The following is a 24812-nucleotide window of genomic DNA, read 5'->3' as shown; positions in this document are numbered from 1 at the left end:
GTGTGTATAGTTTGTGTTCTAGGGTAGGCATGAACAATACACTACCTATCAAGTCAACCCCTGAATATTGAATTCATTTCTATTCATTTTAAATAACCAGCTAATATTCATTAAGAATATAGACAAACTTTTTATTACTGTACTTGTCTAGATTGGCAATATGTTGGTAAAATATGTTTTTATTTTTATTTTTTTCAACAAATGTAATGTTTTAAACTATTATTATTATGTTTTTCTGGATTTTTGCGGTAAAATTAAAGAAGATCTACATTTCTCAATGTCATTCATGGAGATAACATGGAAAATGTGTGGTTTTAGTGGAGGATTTCTGTCACCTGGTGGAAAACAAACACATTTAACATGAAAGTGACATGAAATTACCACTATAACCAGTAGATGGCAGCAGAGGACCACTCATTAGCGCGCGTGTTGCTTTTGGATTTATTATAAAATTAATATTATAATAAATGTTAGCAATTTTATTGCACTGAAGTATGAAGTTTAGCAAGAGTATATGAAATAAATGTAATGTATAAATGAATAGCCTAAATATATATGCCCAGATTTAAAGTGGATTGGAAACAGTCTTTAATTGCTCCCACATCATATTATGTAAACTACATTTATGACAATGAACTATACAGATGCAGACATCATAACAATCTATCAATAAATGCAGACACGTTGTTCTCTGCTTTTGACGCTCTCACTGGATTGAAGAACACACTGAATAATGCAGACTAGAATACGGGGATGAGCCGAAGCCTGCCGTCGGTTTATGAGTTTTGAAGGGGACTGAGGCAATCACAAATTAGTGTACATGTATAGTTAATCGCAAAAATTTAGGAGGGCTGGGTGGAAATTTAGGGGGGCTAAAGCCCTCCTAAAATGAGCCTAGTGACACCCCTGGAGTAGATGCAGGGAAATGTTTGTTTTAAAGCCAGATCTTTCACTGCCCACACTAACTCTGTTTTGAATGAAATATTTTCAGAGATGTTTGTGTGGCTTGTGTTGCACTTGTCAACAGTTGAGTTTAATTTACAGCCTGTTTGGCTTACAACAGTTGTCTAAAGCATGTTGACTGTGGTCTAAATCAATAAACAGCCATTGCTGCAATGATTGTTATCACTAAAATGTGACCCTGGATCACAAAACCAGTCATAAGTCGCACGGGTATATTTGTGGCAACAGCCAACAATACATTATATGGGTTAAAATTATAATATAATAGCATTTTAATTAATAGTAAAATTCCATCAAATTGAACTGAATAATCCTTAAATATTATTCAAAGTATGAATTAAGAATGGATCTTAATAAAACATTTTGTATAAATCTTAAACTTTTTTTTAAACTTTCTTTTTTTAAATGTATGAATATGAATCGTGAACTAAATGGTCCATTCCCTTCTTCCATTAAGATTTATACAACATTTTTCATTAAGTTCGTTTTTTTTAAAACTCATTTACAATTCTTAATTCAAAATATGAATAATATGTAAGGATTAATCAATTCAATTTGATGAAATTTTTACTATTAATTGAAATGTATTCATCTTAAAAAAGGCTTATAAACACTCTAAAAAATGCTGGGTTGTTTCAACCAATGTTTGGGTCAAATATGGACCAACTCAACCGTGGGGTTAAAATATTAATAAAAAAATGTATACCAATGGTTGGGTTTGTCCATATTTGACCCAAACATGGGTTGAAACAACCCAGCATTTTTTAGGGTGAAATGTTTGTGTGTGTAACCCAGATTTTTTTGATGCCGGAGTGATTTCTGTTCACAACGCACTCTGATTACCTTCCAAGATGGTCATGATAAAATTACCCTCAAAAGGGTTATACTTTTTTACATGTTCAACTTTCTTTAGTGTGTAATGTTGGTGTTTGAGAATGAAAAAGGTCTGCAAAGTCCCTCCAGAGGCAGTTCTTCTCTATATCAGTGTCACTGTTTCTGAACTCCCTGAAACACCTCCATTGTAGTCTTGAGTTTTCTTTCAGTGACGAACACGTCACAATATTCCTCATTTAAATAATTCCTGCCCAAGGCATACGCAGAATAAAGGGATGAGGCCTGGTTGAGTTCTTTTTGCACGGGATAAGTATTACCTGGTGACCTCTAGTCATTTATAATAATTGCGGAGGTTGTCTGTGATCTTAGTCCTGTGCGAATCGGCCATGTCTGTGATTTGTAAAGTAAAAATTCCCCTGCAAATGACCTACCGTATTTCACCGAACACTGAGGTCCTGTGATAATACTAGTCCCGTGCGAATCGGCATTTAGTTAGTAGTGTGTTGAAAATGGCGGTTATGGAAAGAGGCGGGACATTTCCCAAACACATTCGAATCGCTTGACCAATCACAACACAACACACTGGTACAGCCGACCAATCAGAGCACAATACGCTTTTCAGAAGGAGGGGCTTCATAGACTCGAACTAAACAGAGCGTTACTGACAGACTGGGAAGAGAGGAGCTGCAACAACGGAGAATATAGGAAAAAATACAATGTTTTTAAACATTTAAGCATGAAAACCTCTTCTATTAGAGCCCAAAATCAAGACTTTGTAAAAGGGCATAAAGTGGCATCTTGTAAACTTTAATTAACTTGTAAAAATGGCAAAAGGTACTTACTAGAGTTAGTGTATAATTACATATTGGGCTATATTGAGAACAAGTGTGAAAGGGAAGTCCCCATTCCCCAAAGAATGCAAGCAGTGTAACAGTGCATGTGTGTGTATGAGAGTATGTTCAATTATGTCCTATCTCACCCTACGGAAAGGAACAGTCGTGCCCACCACTTCCCTTTGTTCTCCCACAAAAATATCCCCTCTGCCACACACACACACACACACACACACCATCAACAGGTGCCTGATCAGGGCTGCCACAGATTCCAAACACATTCTTTTCTCCCTCCCATAATTCTTTGGCCTCCCGACCAATCACGGATCCTGCATTTCACAAGTCAGGTTGCAGGGAGGAGAAAAATTATCAGGTGACCATGTCAGGGGTTTGTCGGAAGGGTTCGGCCCTGCAGCCGGCATCGAAATGACCAGAATCACATCGGGCTGTCAGTTAGTGAGAGCGCAGAGACTGTGGAGCGGGATATGTGAGTCTGAGCGAGTTTGTTGAGGTGTGTTTGTACACGTGGCAGAGGTGAAGGGACCAAACTCTGGATATACAGCTTGTGCTTAACATGAAGACTCTGCTTTGGGTCCTGTGGAGCTGCTGGCTTCTGACTCTCACAGGTAACACAGATCGGGCAGTTGTGTGTCCTTTCGTTATGAGAAAAGAGCATTTGTGTTGAAACAATTACACGACCCTTTAAAGGTTTGGGGTCCATGAGGTTTTTTTTAAATGTTTTTGAAAGAAGTCTCTTTTCCTCACCAGGGCTGCATTTATTAAATAAAGTAAAAACAGTAATATTTTTAAATAATATTACAGTTTAAAATAACTGTGTTCTATTTGAATATATTTAAAATTTTAATTTATTCCTGTGATCAAAAGCTGAATTTTCAGCATCATTACTCCAGTCTTCAGTGTCACATTATAATCACATTCTAATATGATGATTTGCTGCTCGAGAAACATTTATGATTATTATCAATGTTGATAAAACATTTTTAGGATTCTTTGATGGATAAAAAGGTCAAAACAACAGCATTTATTTGAAATGTAAATGTAAAAGTATTTGCTTTCTCTTTTGATCAATTGAACACATTATAGCAGAATAAATTCCTTTCAAAAACATTTACTGACTTTTTAAACACAGTATAAAATTACAGAATGTACGTATATGTACTGTGTGTATATATATATATATATATATATATATATATAGATATGTGTGTGTGTTTATAACAGCGTGCATTCTTCTTAATATTTGTTATTAAAAAATATGTATGATAATACATTTTGTATATTCACTACATATGTGTGTACAACTGAAATTTTTTATTTATTAAATATATTTGTTGTTATATTTGTTAATGATCGATCGATCTAATATTATTAATAATGATCTCGTAATTTGGACCACTTTAAGACGTGACGCACAGATCCATTATACTGTAGCACGTGTGTTTTCTTTCTCATCCATGTATATATATATTAAAATGTATTATAAAATATGAAAAAAAATTATATTATTTTTGCATTGCAGTAGGTGGTCTAGTTTATCAGAATAGACGTCATTGAGGATAGTAACAGGTGTACATGTCACCATTGTGTGTCAGTTATGTGCTTTGATGAACTGTGACTGCTTCTGCACATTTGACCTTGTAATAAGAAGACAAAGCAAGCGGCGCTGAGGCCAGTGGCTCTCTGCATGCTGAAGAGGGTCAGAAAACCCTTTTATGACTGAAGAGAGTTCAGTGCTGGGCTTATTTTGATTAAGAAACACGGAGAGAAAAGGAGTAAATCACATGCTAAAATAAAACAAGCATGTGTCTGTGTGTGTGTGTCCAGGGGCGTCCGAGGCTGAACGGAGGCTACTGGAGGATTTGTTTCAGGATTACAACCTGAAGGTGCGACCGGCGCGGACCTGGGATGAGCGAGTGATGGTCCGAGTGGGAATGACTTTAGTACAGCTCATCAGCTTGGTATGACACACATAACACACTCACACACACACACACACACATCTGATCCTCTCTTTATTCATTCTTTTTTTCCCAAAGCATTTGTCTCTCTCTCTCTGTCATCGCTCACACAGTTTGTGTTCGGTGATTCTGCTGCCTCTGACCCACTGGTTCAGAAACATTTCCCTGACATTAGAGGAACATTAGCGCTCCAGCTTTCCAGTCATGCATGCAGCATTAGCTTTCATATGGAGGACTGACAGCATGACACACTCGCCACACACTAATGTCTCTATCTCTCCTGTCTCGCAGAACGAGAAGAATGAAGAGATGACGACAAACGTGTTCATGAATATGGTGAGAGGCAGAGCGTTTATCTCATCCCTTCTAACCGCTGGTTATTTTACGGCTAAATTGACTTGTCACTTTTTATATCTGCAAGTAATTCCTGGATTTAAATTCCATTTTTTTAAAACTGTCTCATGTGCTTTATTCTGATGTAGAGCAAATAAGTGTGCTCATGGTGCTCTGTATAATGATGGTGTGTGTGTGTGTGTGTGTGTGTGTGTGTGTGCGTGCGTGTGTGTGAGAGAGAAAATGTTTACTTAGCTAAAAGGATAAGGTTTGGGGATAAATTTGTTCCCAAATTATCTGTCAAAATGTAAGGGACAAGGGAATATCCTCATATTTAAATGAGATATCCTCATTGGACATACCATTAAACTTAATATACACTACCGTTCAAAAGTTTGGAGTCAGTAAGATTTGAGAAAAACAAAACAAAATTAATATTCAGCAAGGATGCATTAAGTCAAAAGTTACAGTAACTTTTACATTGTTTTAAAAAATATATATATATATATCAAATAAATGCTGTTCGTTTGAACTTTCAGTGTTTATGGTTATATCACGGTTTTCACAACAACTGTTTTCAACATTGATCATTGATCATAAATGTTTCTTGAGCAGCAAATCATATTAGAATGATTTCTGAAGGATCATGTGACACTGAAGACTGGAGTAATGATGCTGAAAATAATAGGAATAAATTACATTTTATTATATATTATCACATAGGAAAACAGCCATTTTAAATTGTAATACTATTTCACAATATTACTGTTGTTCCTGTATTTTTGATCTAATAAATGCAGACTTAATGAGAATAAGAGACTTTTGAATGGTAGTGTGCATATATAAGCAGTTTGCATGCATGCATCTCTCTCTGTTTTCCAGGAATGGATCGACTACAGGTTATCCTGGAATCCTGAGGACTACGACAGTATTGACGTTGTGCGAATTCCTCCCATAAAAGTGTGGCGCCCAGACATCTACCTAATCAACAAGTGAGAACATCCTCATATAACGCCACACTGACAACATTTGAAAGATTTTATTGAATTGATTTATAACAGGACTCCTGCCACAATTTCTTTCTTTGTTAATATGAATGGAAAAAACAAATCTACCAACAAAATACATCTATATTCAAGATACACTGTTTAGATATTTATACTTGACAAGAATACATTTTTGCAATGCAATCTAATAATTGTTTAGGAATTTGCTAAATCTTAAAGGTGGGGTATGTGATTCTCTTTTTTGTCCATTTTTTCAAAATCACTTGAAATCCTATTCCTAACCCACTTACAGCCACTGAGTTAGAAGCACTGAAATGAAAATTAAGCAATTTAATCATCTGTGGAACGGGCAGGACTCGAAAAACTCCAGCCAATCATTTCCAAGACCACCTAGAATCATTGGACAGTAAGTTCGTCGATCAAACGGTTGTACCATACCCCCCTCCCCCCATCCCCCTCGCATGCGTGACCGCGAGAGACAGAGAGAGAGTAATGGGTGGAGTCAGGGCCAGCGTTGGAGGAAAGAAGGTAGGACCATTTGAGTTGTGTATTTTCAAAATCTGCCGGCCATTTTGCAAATCCCATACCCTACCTTTAAGAAGCCAAATTTAAATAGGTATTTGGTTTAAATGACACTAAAGCATCTAAACTGCTGAGGGCACATGGACTGTGCGATGTTCTCGCTGTGTTTAACAGTAATGATGGTCAGTTTGACGTGGCTCTGTATGTGAACGTGCTGGTGAGGAGTGATGGGACCGTCTCCTGGTATCCGCCTGCCATCTACCGCAGCTCCTGCTCCATAGAGGTACATGTAAACGTCTTAGTGTTCACACATTAGAGGAATGTTCTGGGATCAGCTTAAGTAGACTTCCATTGAATGAACGAATGTCATACGTTTTACGTTTAATTTCAAGACGCACTTTATGGCGTGTAATACGCAGGCACTCCTCACCCCTAATCCTAGCCAAGTATTTTCAGTGCGTAGCATACACGCAATAAAGTGCGTCTCCATCTTCCCGACAGTATACAATCACTCGGGCATTTAGTCGACAAAGTAACAGGAGGACAGTGCAAAATGGTGTGATATGGCCTGTTGAGGCTTTTTTTTATTTGTTTACAAAGGTCCTAACTGGCAATTTTGCCTGTTATGGAATGTATCACTATTTATGCCTAATGTCTAAAGCCTAATGTTTAATATTTTTTGAAGTGCAATTTTGTTTACATCCATTTTATTTATTAACAGACATTTATTTTGTTAACAGACACTAAGAGTCCATTGCTTTTATTGTTTTTGGTTGTTTTGTTCATTTTTTTGGGGGATATTTAAAATGTTTTACGTTTTCAATGTTTAATAATCTTTAGAAATAAAAGTTTATAGATCGTTGAAAAGGTGTACCTGCATTATTATGCCATTATCATTATATTAGACGACAATATTATCGTTTATCGCAATAATTTCTTGGACAATTTATCGTCCAGCAAAATTTGTTATCGTGACAGGCCTACTCTGGATAGCCTCATAAAACACTCTGATGTCTGTGAGAGCAGGTGCGCAGAGGTATGGAAATAAATATGTTGACATCCTATCTATCCTCACTCCGAATGCAATGATTGGACGAACATTTTTTGGACCTGAGACTTCCACAGAATATATATGTACAGTTTTTAATATTTAGACCACTTCTGCTATTGAATGCTTTCAGGATGTGAAAAGAGTTTCGACCAGTATAGCCTAACAAAACATTGCCTACTGTAGCTTTAACTGTTATTATTGTATTGTACTCGCTCGTTCATTTCACAGTAGTTTAAAGTTGTGCTCTATAGGTTGCATACTTTCCATTCGACTGGCAGAACTGCACAATGGTGTTTCGTTCCTACACGTATGACTCCTCAGAAGTGGACCTTCAGTACGGTCTAGATGAAGATGGCAACGAGCTCCATGAGATAGTTATTGATGAGAACGCCTTCACTGGTTAGTGTACTTCCTCTTAAATGTGACAACTTCCTGTCCAGCATCATAAATGACGCAAGAATGTCGGTGTTCACTAAATATGTACATTTATAATAATAGTTTACGGTTGCCAAGCAATGTAGCAACTCTGCAGATGGCACACTCTCTCCTTCCTTCTATCTCTTTTTCTCTCACTAGTCCTCTCTCTTCCCTAAGAGAACGGCGAGTGGCAGATTTGTCACAAGCCCAGCAGGAAGATCGTCCAGGAGGACCTGTACGAGGACATCACCTTCTACCTGATCATCGAGAGGAAGCCTCTGTTCTACATCATCAACATCATCGTGCCCTGCATCCTCACCAGTGTGCTGGCCATATTTGTCTTCTACCTGCCACCTGGCGCAGGTGCCCATCTTTAATTAGAAAATCAATACCATGACTGTTTTATGTTTTATGAAACACGCTGACTATTTAAAAAACACTACCATTCAAAAGTTGGAACGTTTTATTTAATGTTTTCTCTTATGCTCACCAAAAGCTGCATTTATTTTATCAAAAATACTGTAAAAACGGTAGTATTGTGAAATATTTTAGCAATTCAAAATAGCTGTTTTTCTATTGTAATAGATCTTAAAATGTAATTTATTCCCGTGATTAAAGCTGAATTTTCAGCATCATTAATCCAGTCTTCAGTGTCACATGATCCTTCAGAAATCATATTAATATGATGATTTGATCCTTAAGAAACATTTCATCAATGTTAAAAATAGTTGTGCTACTTCATATTTTTCTGAAAACTGTTGATACATTTCTTTAAGGATTCTTTGATGAATAGAAAGTTCAAATGAATGGCAGTTATTTGAAGTATAATTATTTTGGAGCATTATAAATATCTTTACTAATTATAAAAGTATTGATGTCTTTAAAAAAAACATACTTTCCCCAAGCCTTTGAATGGTAGTTTTTTACAAGACTCAAAAAGTATTTAATGTGGATGACAAAAAAAATACATATTCTTTTGCAGTGTTATTTTTGTTTTATTATAAGTTTATTAATATTTTGAATGAACTTTTATTGTTATATTTTTAGTTTCCATGTTGATTTTGGTTAAATTTTTTAGTAATTTCATTTATTTTTTATTTTTATTTCAGTTTTAGATTTATTTTTTAGCTTTTATTTATTTCCAGTTGATAATTTTAGTTTATTGCCAAGGCAACATTTCTCATTTCCATTTATTTTTTCATCTAATATTTAAATTTATTTTATTTCACCTTTATTTCAAACAACAGAAATATTTTTTTTATAATTTAAGTTAACAGAAAAAAGACCGTTTTGTCTTTTGCCTGCATAATTTTTTAATTTGCCTCCATGCATTAAATAATAGTTTGTGCGTATCCCTATACAGAGGCTTAATGGCCTAAGATATGCCCTTATATACAGTATAAGACGTGATTTCTGACCTCTCCCTCAGGTGAGAAGATGACTCTATCCATCTCAGTCCTCATTGCTCTCACTGTTTTCATGCTGTTGTTGGCTGACAAAGTCCCAGAAACATCTCTTGGCATTCCTATCATCGTGAAATACGTGATGTTCACCATGATCCTGGTGACGTTCTCAGTCATCCTAAGCGTGGTGGTCCTGAACCTCCACCACAGGACTCCCAGCACACACCACATGCCCGTATGGGTGCGAAAGGTGACGCATCTTGATTCAAAGAGCAGCTTCTTTACATTATTCCATCCAATTACTTAAAACTGAAAGCCTATCCTGTCGTCTAACATTCTGCAGGTGTTCATCAACTTGCTGCCTCGTTACTTGGGTGTGCTCAGGCCCCAAACTGAGGAACCGGTGGAGGACGAGACAAAAGAAAACGTCCCACTGGGTTGTTTGGACCAAGGCCTCAGACCTGGAGGTGAATATTTCATCCGAAAGATCAACCCAGAGCTGGTAATGCCGTGGAGAGGAAGGTAAGTGTTCAACATTTTAGTTCAAATCAGGCTGGTTTTGCAGACAGAAAATAAGCTGCTTCTGTATGTAACAATTTGTGTCCTCTTTTGAAGTCCCCCAGTAGTCAATGATTTTATTGCTTAAGACTCATCTTTGATCATCAAATAATTTTTTCATTGAAAAAAAAAAGTCTTCATGCCTTAAAATAGCTTGAATGTAACTCTACACCCTTGCCTCATTTAGTTCTATGAATATGCAAATGAGCCCCGCCTCCACTCACTCACAGCAGCTCAGAGATCCACTCGTTGATCTGATTGGTCACAAGGTAGTTTGTGACGTCAAAAACACCAGCGATTTCAAACCGTGTTTTTGAGACTGTCTTTGGTTCACTGCAGTTTTAAGGAGAAAATTCTCAGCAATGGTGTCGACTTATGAATTTACACATGGTTTGTCTTAAAGCATATTAAAAATACCACATAGACATATTAACAACATTTAAAAGCTTGATTTTCACCACAGGGGAACTTTAAGTTTTATATGTGATATAAAAAAAGCATATGAAAAAAAGTATGTACTGTTCTGTAGAGCTGTGTTGAGTAATGTCTCATTTGGTTGTAGTTGAAGTAGGTTAATTGAATTTCTAATCTATTGTGTTCTATTTGGGCGGGGCTAATGTGTTATATGGGCGGGACTAATGTGGTATATGGGCGTGGCTCATCTATTGTGTGGGTGGAGCTTGATTTTGTCCATGGCAAATTGATTGGATGGTTGTGGTTTGCTTTCAGTGGATCTCATGTGAGTGACAGGTTGTCCCCAGAATATTTTGTTATATGAATAATGGTCAAGCTAAGAATATATGGTCAAGCAAAACGTCACCGGACCAACTCATCGTCTTAATCATACACTCGATTTAATTATATCATATGGAACCGATCCAACTGATATAGATATCATTCCACAAAGTGATAATGTCACTGACCATTACAAGGTAACTTGCATATTACGTACTGCTGTAATATGTCATGCGGCGCCGCGTTATCAACCAGGCAGAACAATCCTTCCATCCACCATAGATAATTTCTCAAATTGCTTATCTAATCTGTCTCATCTGCTGCCTGAACCCAAACAAACAGATGAACTAGAAGAACTAACTAGCACTATGAGCACCATTCTCTCTAGAACATTGGATGTTGTTGCACCTATTAAATTAAAAAAGGTCAGAGAGAAAATTAAAGCACCATGGTACAACAATACTACGCATGTTCTAAAGAGAGAAACCCGTAATTTAGAGCGTAAATGGAAAAAAACTAATTTAGAGGTCTTTAGAATCGCGTGGAAAGACAGTATGTCACGTTATAAAAAGGCCCTAAAAGCGGCCAGGGCTGAGCACCTCCGCAAACTAATAGAAAATAATCAAAATAATCCTAGGTTTTTATTTAACACCGTGGCTAGACTAACAAATAAACAGACGTCACCCGAACAAAATATCCCGTTACAGTTCAGTAGTAATGATTTCATGAACTTCTTCACTGAGAAAATAGAAAGCATCAGAACCACAATTGTAAACGTTCAATCTTCAATCGCGCCTTATAATTCAGCCTCAATTATCACCCCTCAAGAACAATTACAGTGCTTTACAACTATAGAACAAAAAGAGTTAAATAAACTTATCACTTCATCTAAAACAACAACATGTTTATTAGATCCTATACCAACTAAACTACTGAAGGAAGTGTTACCTGTAGTGGAAGAGCCTCTCCTCAATATTATTAACTCATCTTTATCTTTAGGTCATGTTCCTAGAACATTTAAACTGGCAGTTATAAAACCTCTCATTAAGAAACCACAATTAGATCTTAATAATCTAGCAAATTATAGACCCATTTCAAATCTTCCATTTATGTCTAAAATATTAGAAAAAGTGGTGTCCGCTCAACTGGGCTCTTTCTTACAAGAAAATGATATCTATGAAAAGTTTCAGTCTGGATTCAGACCGCATCACAGCACTGAAACTGCGCTCGTTAAAATCACAAATGATTTACTTTTAGCTTCTGATCAAGGCTGTTTCTCAATACTAGTTTTACTTGATCTAAGTGCTGCGTTCGATACTATAGATCACACAATACTCTTAGATCGACTACAAAATTATACTGGTGTTCAAGGACAAGCATTAAGCTGGTTTAGATCATACTTATCTGACCGCTACCATTTTGTCTCTTTAAATGGAGAAAAATCGATCATAACTCCAGTAAACTATGGAGTGCCGCAGGGATCTGTGTTGGGCCCTCTGTTATTCTCAATATATATGCTGCCACTTGGAAATATTATAAGGAAACATGGAATTAGTTTCCATTGTTATGCTGATGACACTCAAATATATATTTCATCACGGCCGGATGAAAACGCTAAATTATCCAAATTGACAGAATGTGTTAAAGATATCAAAGATTGGATGACGCGTAATTTTCTTTTATTAAATCCAGACAAGACAGAGGTAATACTTATCGGTTAAAAAAAACGCCCACAAAACCTCTCGCAATACAATTTTAACATCGTAGGATGTCCTGTTACTTTATCCTCTACAGTAAAAGACCTGGGTGTTATACTCGATTGCAACCTGTCTTTTGAAAATCATATTTCATATGTTACAAGAACAGCCTTTTTCCACCTTAGAAACATTGCTAAGCTACGTAATATGCTATCAGTTTCCGATGCAGAAAAGTTAGTTCATGCATTCATGACCTCGAGACTAGATTACTGTAATGCTTTATTAGCTGGTTGTCCTGCATCCTCAATAAACAAGCTACAGTTAGTCCAAAATGCAGCCGCTAGAGTTCTTACTAGATCAAGAAAATATGATCATATAACTCCGATTTTATCATCACTGCATTGGTTACCTATAAAGTTCCATATCAATTACAAGGTATTGCTACTGACTTATAAAGCCCTAAACGGCTTAGCTCCAGTCTATTTAATGGATCTTCTATCGCCCTATAATCCATCGCGCTCTTTAAGATCACTAAATTCGAGGCTTTTGGTCATACCTAGGATATCCAGATCCACCAAAGGAGGGAGAGCATTTTCACATTTAGCTCCGAAACTCTGGAATAGCCTTCCTGATACTGTTCGTTGCTCAGACTCGCTCTCCCAGTTTAAAACTAGATTAAAGACGCATCTCTTCAGCCAGGCATTCTTATAACATTTTAAATCTTACTGTTCAAACTACAATCTGGCCTATAGTTCATAAATGCCAGAGGAGAACTGGCCCCCGACTGAGCCTGGGTTCTCCCAAGGTTTTTTTTCTCCATTGGGTCACCTGATGGAGTTTTAGGACACCATTAGGTCACTTGATGGAGTTTTCGGTTCCTTGCCACTGTTGCCTTTGGCTTGCTCAGTTGGGGATATTTTGGGGATATTAATTTAATTTTATCAATCAATAAATTTACACTAGAAACAACCTTGTTGTGTTATTTTGGTTTAATGCTGTGAAGCTGCTTTGATGCAATCTGTATTGTGAAAAGCGCTATATAAATACACTTGACTTGACTTGAATATCTGAACATGCAAAATATCAAAGGAAAAACAGAGCCTCTGCTTTTAAACAACAACGAAAAGAGTTTTATTCTAGCTTCATGCATTCTTTTTCATCAACACTTGAATGTGTAAGTTTCATTAAAAACAAACAGCAACATTTTGAACAAAAGTTGATAAAATCGCGTTTTGCTTTTTCAAAGATTACAATGTGCTTTAGCAATGCTTTTATCTCTTGATTCAGTACTCTTTCAGAAGATGCCTAATAGCGTCCCCTACCGTATAAAAGTGAAAACACAGAAAGCTGGAATATTTTAAGAGGAAAAGAGTTAAATGTGGAATTCAGGTCATTGGAGGAATGTTATTCATGAGGCATAAAGCAGTGGGAAAAGATCTTATAGCTTGAATGTTTAAATCTCCGCCAGCAGCTTGTGAGTGAAGCTGGTCTCCCACTTCCCATCTCGAAAATGTCAGAAATATTAGCTGTTGTTAAGACTGTTTAAGACTGGACGAGAGACAATCAATGAAACAAGTGCCTCTGATATCTGATTGCCTCTCACGTATTGCACTGGATCAATTTGGAAGGCAAACCGTTGTATAAAATCAATATCGCATTTGTAGTCTGCTGGTACAATATTTTGGGGGGAGGGGGAATGGCACTCTTTGTGTGATTGCTTAACTATTTCATAAATATAGCCTAAAAGACTACTCAATACACATTTTTATGGAGTAAAAGGCTACATCATGCAGTGTATGCACTGTCTTGGCTGTTTGTGTTTGCAAAGTGAGGGTCATACTCGATAATATCTGATTGCACATCATTAAAACAACAATTACGATAGTATCATAGACTATATATACCCATTGCACACTCTTGTTAGACACAGTTCATGTTCACAGTGCATGAACACTCACTTACACAAAAACACACTAAGATGCCAAATCAATAACAAGAGTATAATGTGCTTGTACCATAATCTGCTAGTTTTTAAGCAACTCATAAACGCGGATCAGGGCGGACGGATGATGAAAGTCTCTGTGCTGGCTGTTCGTCCTCTCAATCCAAGGGCATTTGATCTCAGCCCAGTTAAGCCCAGTCACCCCTCTAGAGTCGCCAGAACCTAAGCTCTTGTTGAGCTGAGGCATTAGAGTGAAATGCACACAAGAACAGCAGGGGAGGCCGAGGGTCGAGGATGCACATAAATGGATGAATGGGAGGATAGACAGATGGATGGGTTTTCTCTGTAAACGTGTAGAGCGTGCAGAAGAGAAAGGGTCTCCATCTGTCTGTAATAGACATAACAAACTGTCTATTCCCCTCCTCATCGTTTGAGAAAGGCTTGTCTCGCTGTTATAATGTGGTGCCCTCTCTTTAGCCAGTCTAACAGGTGGTCTCCTCTACAGCTTTATTATCGTGCTAAGCTCACAAGTCCTTCAAGAAATGCCGCCGGTCTTGAGGGCTACCGGATTAGAAAAGTGATTTCAAGGAAAGTTAATTTTTATTTGGGTTTGGGTTTATTTGTTCATAAGTGACAATCCATTGTTATTAGCAGGTGGTACTTTCTATCCAAAATTTGGAGCAACCCAAAGGCCTAAATAACCCAAATTTCTTATGTCGTTTTGTCACTAGCGATTTAAATGGGTGGTATCTTTTTCCACAAGATCAAGGTCTCTGATGTCCCCAGAGTGTGTGTGTGAAGTTTTAGCTCAAAATACCCCACAGATATTTTTATATAGCATGGTAAAGTTGTCACTTTTTGAGGGCGAGCAAAAACGCAATTTTTGTGTCTGTCCCTTTAAATGCAAATGAGCTGCTGCTCCCGGCACAGGGGGCGGAGCTTCAACAGCTTGTGTCCTTTTACCTCACACAGATATGCACTGGAAATTTCATAAAATTGTAGCCTTTTATGTTCAAACCGGAGTCAGACAATGATGAAGAGACTCAAGAAGGAGTGACAACATGTAGAAGCAACAGGACGTTTCTGAATGGTTAGTTGGTGAATTTATGTAGCTGATGTGTAGTTATCTTCTAGTCATTGATTAGCATATTCTATCATGATAATCTATAAATCAGGGGGCGGGGTTTATGTAAATTTTAGGGTTGGTGATGTCACTAACCCGGGAGGAATGTCGTGTGTAGTCCCTACCAGCCGTTTGTTGTAGTCCTTAAAAAGCAATTTCTGTAAAAGCAAATATCTCCCTTTGCTTTGAACTTTGAGCGTCGTAACTTTGCAGATGTTGTTTATGCTCAAACAGCAACATTACACACTAACTAAAGTTAGAAAAGTGAAATCATAATCAACCACCCCTTTAAGTGTGTCTGATGTCTGAGTTTGCTTGGTGTGAAGAATGTGTAATGAACTCAGGCCTGCCTGAAAACAGGTGTTTGGAGACCTGATTCGCAACTGCTATGAAATAGTTGTCAAGCAGAGTTGCAAATGTATTTCTCATTGCTTCTTGTTAAAAACAAATATACTTTGTATTTAGCTCACTTTATTAACACTTTGCTGTTGACTTTCAATGATCCAATTCAACCATACTAAAAAGCATGAGTAAAAAAAAGTTTTTTGGGGAGTTTTCTCCTCCTGAATCCTTAACAGTGGTATTTTAGTATTATTTATTCACTATTAAAGTAGGCCTACTTATTCATATTTTGAATTGGCATATATTTATATTTTCAGTTCTCCTTCCGCTCTTCAAGTCTATGGCAGCCTGCCTTCTAACAATCCGCATCCTTGAAAGGCTTATAGTTCATCATAACATCATAATATACATCATATTGATAATTCACTTGTATTGCTAAATCTACCCGATATTTTGTATCACCCGAAAAATATACCGGGATAACCTGTCTTCTCTTGAGACTCCCCTACTTCAGAGTGATCATAGTTAATGATATGCTAAAGCCCGCCCACACGCTGATCTGATTGGTCACAAGGTAGTTTGTGACATCAGAAACACCAGCGTGTTTTTGAGACTGTCTTTGTTTCACTGCAGTTTTAAGGAGAAAATACTCAGCAATGGTGTCGACTTATGAATTTGCACATGATTTGACTTAAATCATATTAAAAACATTGCATAAACATATAAACAACATTAAAAGCTGGATTCTCACCACAGGGGGACTAGTTTCTGGTAATCAAGGTGGTACTTGTGTCCATGATGCAAATATACTGCAGAAAAGAGACCTGTAACAAGGGTCGGGTCAAAGCGGTTCATTCTTCTGCAAACTAGTTGTCCAGCAACAGAGTAGATATACATTCAGTAATGTTGTTGAGGTAGTTAAAAAAAAAAAAAAAAAATTCCATTCCTGGCTGTTTTTGAATGCAAAAACATGCTCTTCTCATCAGGATCAAATGAATTTGAAGGCAGCCTAAAATGCTTGGTAGAAGAGCGAGTTAGCTTGTTGCTCTGATGAACTAGTGTTCACTGATATGTTCATTTAACTGTCTGAAGAAACAGATGGAAGAGTTCTCAGTGCAACAGTGTGGAGTTTGAATCTGTGTTGAATTGATGTGCATTGTTTGTTTGTGTAGCCTAAAGGTCTGTGTATGTAATCATGTCAGGACGTGTCTTTGTATAATTAGGTGTAGGGCTGCACGATATTGAAGTAAAATGTGATATGCGATACGATAATGCTTAAAAAGTGTGTAAAGTAAACTTAAATTATCTTTAAAATATATTTATAATTATATAACCTACATACGTTTCACATTCTTTTTGTGACAAGAAAACATCCTTACAGCTTCTGAAAGCGAACAGCAGTGTTCTACTGAAATATAAGTGTTATTTTAACATCAGTGTAAACCACGGGGTTTAGGGTTTCAGGTTATCATACATTAGATTTATTAAACAACAGAAACTGAATAATCAAATGTAAAGATAAAACACTGCTTAGTTTTCACTGTATGAATTAAATATATACTGATTCGTATTAAAGCTACAAAAGTTATTCAGCCAAGAGCAGTGAGTGATTTTCTCTTTGTCTTTTGTTCATGACCCCAGTTATTGCAATGTCATGATGTATACATTTGTGATATTTCAATATATTGTGCAGCCTTACTTAGGTGTGTGCTTACAGCAAAAGCACGTACACCACACATACAGTGTGTGGAAACAAGCGCTTGTATGAGTTCCTGTCTATACCAGTGTGCATCTCATTGACCGTGCATGTCATGTGCCAGACGTGTGGTGCTCTTATAATCCCTGTTGGAAAAAACTCACCCTTGAAAGAATGGGAATGTGAGAGAGGAGAGGTCAGTCCCAGACACAGCACAGCTCTCATTCATTCTGCACTGTATGACAGACTCATTCCCACTATAGCACAGAGCAACACAATCCTGAGCTCTGCAATGCTCTCGCGCTACTGTACAACACGCCATGCAGAACGCTATATTAGTGATGCACACTTAGCACTATTTCTCAGACTTAGTCATTTATTACCATCAAATATTAAATTTAGTGCATGACTTGTCCTGCAGACGAGACCTTAAATGAACAGCAAACTCAAATCTTAGTGCAAGCTTAAGAATTATGAGCAATATAACAATCACAATATTCCTCATTTAAATAATTCCTGCACAAGGCATATGCAGAATAAAGGGGGCGTGGCCTGGTTGAGTTAGTAGTGTATTGAAACTCGAGGTTATGCTAAGGGGCGTGGCATAGAGAGCCTAAGTCCCTCCCCTTCCGGTTGACCACCATGGGACCTTACTTTGGAAAAATATTGTATGGTAGTCAATGGCGCGAGACAACAAATATTTTGATCTCGTTTGAATTGTGCCCTGAATTACACATATGATGTTTGTCAATTTAAAATATACATTTTAAAGTCAAGAAAGTCGCAGTTTGATGTAAAACTGTTGAGGTATAAGCAAGCGGCAACATTCTGATCTGAAAAATGAAGCCTACCCGGAAGTGCGAAAAACTGCAATACATCGAAAATCCGCTAGGGGAAGGTCCCAAAAGGGAGCAAATGTCCATAGCCCCCATGTTAAAATGTCCGTTTTCACAGCATAAATTCATGTTTTTACAGGTTGGTCCCATGGACTTTTATTGTATTTTTCGATAGGTTCCGAGTGCCTGACAACCATGAGGGCTGTGAATTTTTTTCTAACTCGTTAGTTTAGATCGTATTTAGATATAAAATGTATGACAATAAGGGCATGGTTAACTTTGATTGACAGCTTGATTGACAGATGACAAGGCAGCGCCACGGAGAATGACAACATAAGAAGCGCCATTTTTTAATACAGTTGACATATAATACTACTGTTTCTGTATCATGAAATGTAGTTTTAAGAGTTTTTCAGGCGAGAATGTAGTTGTTTAAAGCTCAAATCTGTGGTTTATTTATAAAGATTTATGAAAATTGTATCCAGTTGTGAGATCCAGCGATGACCGGGCGCTCGGCGCTCATGTACCCCGCCTGGAACAGCCTTTCCTCGGCTAGTCGTTCTGAGGTTTGCCGCTGACTCTGGCGTCTCTGTAGTGGTTAAACATGAGATATAATTCTTCTTGTTTATATCTAACGGGTGATTTTTGGTCTCGTAAATCTATAATTTCTTCCCTGGCCAATCGTTTTGGCTGAGGGGAAGTTTCATAACTTTATAAGCTATTTAACTTTACCGTTGTATGGTTAGACTAGAGCGCTGACTTTGTATGTTTGACTGAATTGTTTGCTTTATTTGTATAGCTTCTTGTAACTTTACCTTTTACTTATACTTTTATAATGGCTAATATTGATAAAACTGAAATTTAACAAAAAGAGACAGGTTTGAGTTTTGTCATTTTAAATTTTAATACAACGAATATGATCTGTAATGTTGTTTACTGCAAAATCTGTTGTTTAGTACAAATGCACATATTGCCTGGACCATATTAAAATGTTTAATATTTTTATATTATATTTAAAACGAAAAGAGGCAGGTTTGTGTTTTATATTTTGTTCTTTTTATAAATAGGCAAACGTTATATGCAGTGAATATAATCAATACGCGTTGCCTGAACCACATTTGTGTGGCTATAATGTTTAAGATTTCTTTAAATGAAAACGAAAAGAGTTAGTATGGTGTTTTATAACATATTTCGTTGCCTAAAATATACAGAGATAACCGGAGTAGCAGAGCGAGCTGAGTGACGCGCGCTGCGTCAGAAGGTGGGCGGGGTTAGGATTTCCCAAGATTTTCCAAGATGGCGCCGCCCATACCCCCCATAAACGGCTTCAAACCCGTTCTTCAGAAAGTCTATGGGTGACGTCACAGACGCTTTGTCCATATTTTTTACAGTCTATGGGTATAAGACTGTGAACATACGTAATTACAGAGACTACAAACCCAAAAGGCGCACATGTGACGTCATACCTTTTCTCTCAATGAATGAAGCTAACTTTACTGAAGCTAACGTCTGTCTGTTTCTATAGTCTTACGTTATAATCGTAACGTTACGCCGTCATGCCTGAGTGTTTTTTACCAGAATACACACATATGGGCAATGGATCTTGTGACATACATAGTGCGAGACGAGAGATGTAGTTCATTGAGCGATTTTCACATAAAACTAAATGTTACTCTTCTGTTTTATGACAAACTGCGACTTTCTTGACTTTCATAATTATCTTTTAAATTGACAAACATCATATGTGTAATTCAGGGCACAGTTCAGACGGAATAAAAAGATAAGTTGTCTCTCGCCATTGACTACCATACATATTTTTTCCGAAGTAAGGTCCCATGAGCCGGAAGCGGAGGGGAGGCTCTCTATTCCCCAAACACGCTCAAAGCACTTGACCAATCACAACACACTGGTACAGCCGACCAATCAGAGCACACTGTGCTTTTCAGAAGGAGGAGCTTCATAGAGACAGGAACTAAACAGAGCGTTACTGACAGACTGGGAAGAGAGGAGCTGCAACAATTTGTTGAACATTCAACCATAAAAACCCAAAACAAAATCAAGACTGTAAAAGGGCATAATAAGGCAATTGTGTGCAGTAAAACGCAATTTATAAGTCCCCCTGTGGTGAAAATCCAGCTTTTAATGTTGTTTATATGTCTATGTGGTGTTTTTAATATGATTTTAAGACAAACCATGTGCAAATTCATAAGTCAACACCATTGCTGAGTATTTTCTCTTTAAAACTGCAGTGAACCAAAGACAGTCTCAAAAACACGCTTTGAAATCGCTGGTGTTTCTGACGTCACAGATCAACGTGTGATCGTCAACGAGTGGATCTCTGAGCTGCTGTGAGTGAGTGGAGGCGGGGCTCATTTGCATATTCATAGAACCACGTATACTAAATGAGGCAAGGGTGTCGAGTTACATTCAAGATATTTTAAGGCATGAAGTTTAAATTTGTCGTTTTGGTGACCAAAGATGAGTTTTAATAGATAAAAATATTGACTACAGGGGGACTATAATGATAATTGTCATATATTTTAATAATGCATTTACAGTAATTTGTGTTGTGTTAATACACTTATGAACTTTTGTATAGGGTTAATTATTCTTTATTTGTGTGTGTGTGTTTTAGTCATAATGAGAGCACTGTGAAGTTGCAGAGGTTCTCAAACAGTGACAACTATTGTCTGATTCTGCCCCCGAATCTCAAATCTGCGATCGCCGCCATCAATTACATGTCTGAACAATTGAAGAAACAGGATGTGGATGATACTGTAAGTCTATAAACACACACACACACACACACACACACACACACACACACACACACACCTTCCATCTCTCTTTTCCACACATACTCACAGAAACACAAAGAAACCTTTATCTGAGGCTCGTCCTCTTGGTCTGTCCCTGATCCTCATGATTATTCATAAACTGCCAGCACATCCTGGTGTGTCAGAGAGATAAACGTGTCCCGTTGTGTGTGTAGATGACAGATGACTGGCAGTACATCGCTGTGGTTTTGGATCGACTCTTCTTCTGGCTCTTTGTCATCATCACTTCACTGGGAACACTGGCCATGTTTCTGGATGCCAGTTTCAACTACACTCCTGACCAGCCTTTTCCATGAGCACATCCCTGATTACACAGCAGACACACTGAACACACAACACAGGGACTCAAGGGGGCGCCAGAGAACCCTCTCTCTCTCTGTCTGTCTGTCTTTATTTCTTCCTTCCTTTCTGTCTTTCTTTCTTCCTTCCTCCCTTTCTTTCTTTCCTTCCTTCCTTCTTTTCCTTCCGTTTCTTTCCGTCCATCCAGTTTTTCATTCGTTCCGTGTTCCGTCTGTCCATCCTTCCTTCTTTCCTCCCTTTCCTTTCTTTCTTTCCTTTCTTCTTTCCTTCTTTCTTTTCTTTCCTTCCGTTTCTTTCCGTCAATCCGGCTTTTCCTTCCGTCTGTCTATCCTTCCTTCTTTCATCCCTTTCTTTCTTTCTTTCTTTCTTTCTTTCTTTCTTTCTTTCTTTCTTTCTTTCTTTCTTCCTTCCTTTCCTTCCATTTCATTCCATCCATCTGTCCTTTCCTTCCGTCTGTCATTTCTTTCTTTCTTTCTTTCTTTCTTTCTTTCTTTCTTTCTTTCTTTCTTTCTTTCTTTCTTTCTTTCTTTCTTTCTTTCTTTCTTTCTTTCTTTCTTCCTTCCTTCCTTCCTTCCTTCCTTCCTTCCTTTCCTTCTGGTTCTTTCCATCCATCTGTTCTTTTCTTTTTTTCTTTCTTCCTTCCTTTCTGTCCTTCCATCCTTCCTTCCTTCCTTTTCTTTCTTTCTTTCTTTCTTTCTTTCTTTCTTTCTTTCTTTCTTTCTTTCTTTCTTTCTTTCTTTCTTTCTTTCTTTCTTTCTTTCTTTCTTTCTTTCTTTCTTTCTCCCTTCCTGAATTAATGTTTCCATTTGTTAGTAATATATATATATATATATATATATAATGTATATGTTTCCATGGCAATATATTTTGTTAATGTAAAATTCTTTCAATTCATCCATGACGCTTATAATCATTAATTGTGTGCTCTTTTTTGGTTTTTGTCATTTATTTGTTTGTTCAAGAATCCTAAAAAATGCATCACATGAAGCAGCACAGCTGTTTTCACCTGATAATAATCAGAAATGTTTGAGCATCAGCATTTTAAAATGATTTCTGAAGATCATGTGACACAGAGTAATGAAAATTCAGCTTTGACCACAGGAATAAATGACATTTTAAAATATATTCACATATAGGAAACTGCTGTTTTAAATTTTATTAATATTTCACTGTTTTTACTGTATTTTTGATCAAATAAATGCAGCCTTGTTGAGCATAACATACTTTTTTCAAAAACATTCAAAATGGGCATTATACTTGTTTTGAAGCAGAAAAGAAACATGATTTACTATTAATTCATGCATCAAGGGATAATCAGCCTTTGTGAAAGTAGTTTGTTATTTTCAGTTGCATTTATTTAAACACCATTGAATTCCTAGATTACATCAGTTTGGACTCTACCTACATTCATGTAAAGGCTCCTAGTTGCATAAGAAGTAAAAGAAAGAGGTAAGAAATAATGAAACAAGGAAAGCTCATTAGTGGAGTCACTGCTTCTGAGGAGAAACCAGAGGCCTGTGTGTTTTATTGCTAACGGTTCAGTGGGCGTCTAAGGCGGCTTACACTAGTTTAATCTCGGCTGTTTTCACTGTCTATAATCTTCACACACAAAAAAAGCCCTGGAGCCAGTCAGAAGAGGAGCCATGAAGGGGTTTCTGTTCTTCTTCGGGCTGATTTAGCACTGTCTGCTCCCCCTTTACTGAGTGTTTTCTGTTTACTGGAACTAGAACTTCGGAAAAGCGTTAAAGTTTCTTTTGTGTGTCAAGGCTATTTGGCCCAGTGCTCACGAACTGGCCAATAGGGTGACAGATAAATCACGTTTCCAGGGGTGACCGGGGGAGTGTGTGCTAATTTCAAGATGTTACTGAAGCAAATCCGATCCTTCTCCTATCTTCCAACTCTTATTCCCCTTCTCCTACACATCAGAATTATGATAACAAATGTTTTTTTACACATAATATGTGTGTGTACTGTGTATAATTATTTTGTATATATACACACACACATATGCATATATATAAGATTTTTTTTTTTTGCATGTATATTATGTATAATATAAGTTATATATAAATGTTTTATATATAAATCACAAATTTTTCTTAAAAAAATATATATATATATGCACAGTACATGTGTGTGTATTTATATATACTGAATAATTATACACCGTACACACACATATATATTATGGAAACACAAACTTTTGTTTTGGATGTGATTAATCGTTACATAGCCCTACTTAAGTCTTATAGTTACCTTTAGAAACCTTCACACAACCATCAAATTGCAAAACTTCATATATGTCAGGGTGTTACACAGACATTTTCTGGAGTGAAAACCATTTCCTCTTCTAACAGCATTATTGCTTCAGCCCTATTTTCTCTCTGGTTAAAGGTATTTCCTCTTTACTTTGGTGAAAATATTGTAACATTGACGCCAACTTTGTCCTGCACACAATAGTTGACCGTGTTCCAGGCCTTTCAATGGAAGTGCAGAGGTCACCTGATGAAGTGTTTAGACGTGACAAACGTGCCTCATGAAAGGGACTTACAGATCTAAGTTGGGGGTTCAGAGACTGATTAGGCAATAGCAAGTGTATTAAAGTCCCCCTGTGGTGAAAATCAAGCTTTTAATGTTGTTTCTAAGTCTATGTGGCGTTTTTAATATGCTTTAAGACAAACCATGTGTAAATTCATAAGTCGACACCATTGCTGAGTATTTTCTCCTTAAAACTGCAGTGAACCAAAGACAGTCTCAAAAACACGGTTTGAAATCGCTGGTGTTTCTGACGTCACAAACTACCTTGTAACCAATCAGATCAACGTGTGATCGTCAACGAGTGGATCTCTGAGCTGAGTGGGTGAGTGGAGGCGGGGCTCATTTGCATATTCATAGAACCGCCTATACTAAAAGAGGCAAGGGTGTAGAGTTACATTCAAGCTATTTTAATGCATGAAGAATTATTTTTCAAGGAAAAAAAAGTTTACATAGGCTACGTAATAAAATTATTGACTACAGGGGGACTTTAAATATTAGGCCTACACGTGAAGTTTTTTTTTTTATATAGGCACCAATAAGTAAAAAGAAAGGTTTCTGGAATCTATCAATGTAATTTAAAACATGAATAATATTAATACATGTATATTTTAGCTAAAATATATATTGCTATAGTAACAATGTTGTTGTTGTTTTAAAGGGATAGTTCACCCAAAAATTAAAATTCTGTCATTAATTACTCTCCCTCATGTTGTTCCAAACCCGTAAAATCGTTAATCTTCGGAACACAAATTAAGATATTTCTGATGAATTCCGAGAGCTTTCACAGCCTCGCTTTCAATCCTGCACTTCCTGGTAAAAGTCAAATATGGTGCTGCTGAGAAAGGTCTATTTCCGCCATGTAAAAA

General features: G+C 37.0%; 1 protein-coding gene across 1 annotated transcript; it reads left to right on the top strand.

The window, feature by feature from the left end:
- Nucleotides 1-3056: 3056 nt before the first annotated feature.
- chrnb1l (cholinergic receptor, nicotinic, beta 1 (muscle) like) lies at nucleotides 3057-21451 on the top strand (the record flags this gene model as incomplete). The annotated part of the gene is made up of 11 exons (XM_084109611.1): nucleotides 3057-3117; nucleotides 4476-4609; nucleotides 4901-4945; nucleotides 5825-5934; nucleotides 6646-6754; nucleotides 7774-7921; nucleotides 8117-8302; nucleotides 9369-9592; nucleotides 9686-9864; nucleotides 20907-21048; nucleotides 21264-21451. The coding sequence occupies 11 exons, from the start codon at nucleotides 3057-3059 to the stop codon at nucleotides 21402-21404; spliced, it is 1479 nt and encodes a 492-aa protein (XP_083965737.1). The 3' UTR covers nucleotides 21405-21451.
- Nucleotides 21452-24812: the final 3361 nt, after the last annotated feature.

The sequence above is a fragment of the Abramis brama genome, assembly GCF_963993115.1.
Source record: "Abramis brama genome assembly, chromosome: 3".
Classification (NCBI taxonomy): domain Eukaryota; kingdom Metazoa; phylum Chordata; class Actinopteri; order Cypriniformes; family Leuciscidae; genus Abramis; species Abramis brama.
This window is presented reverse-complemented; position numbering and strand designations above follow the sequence as displayed.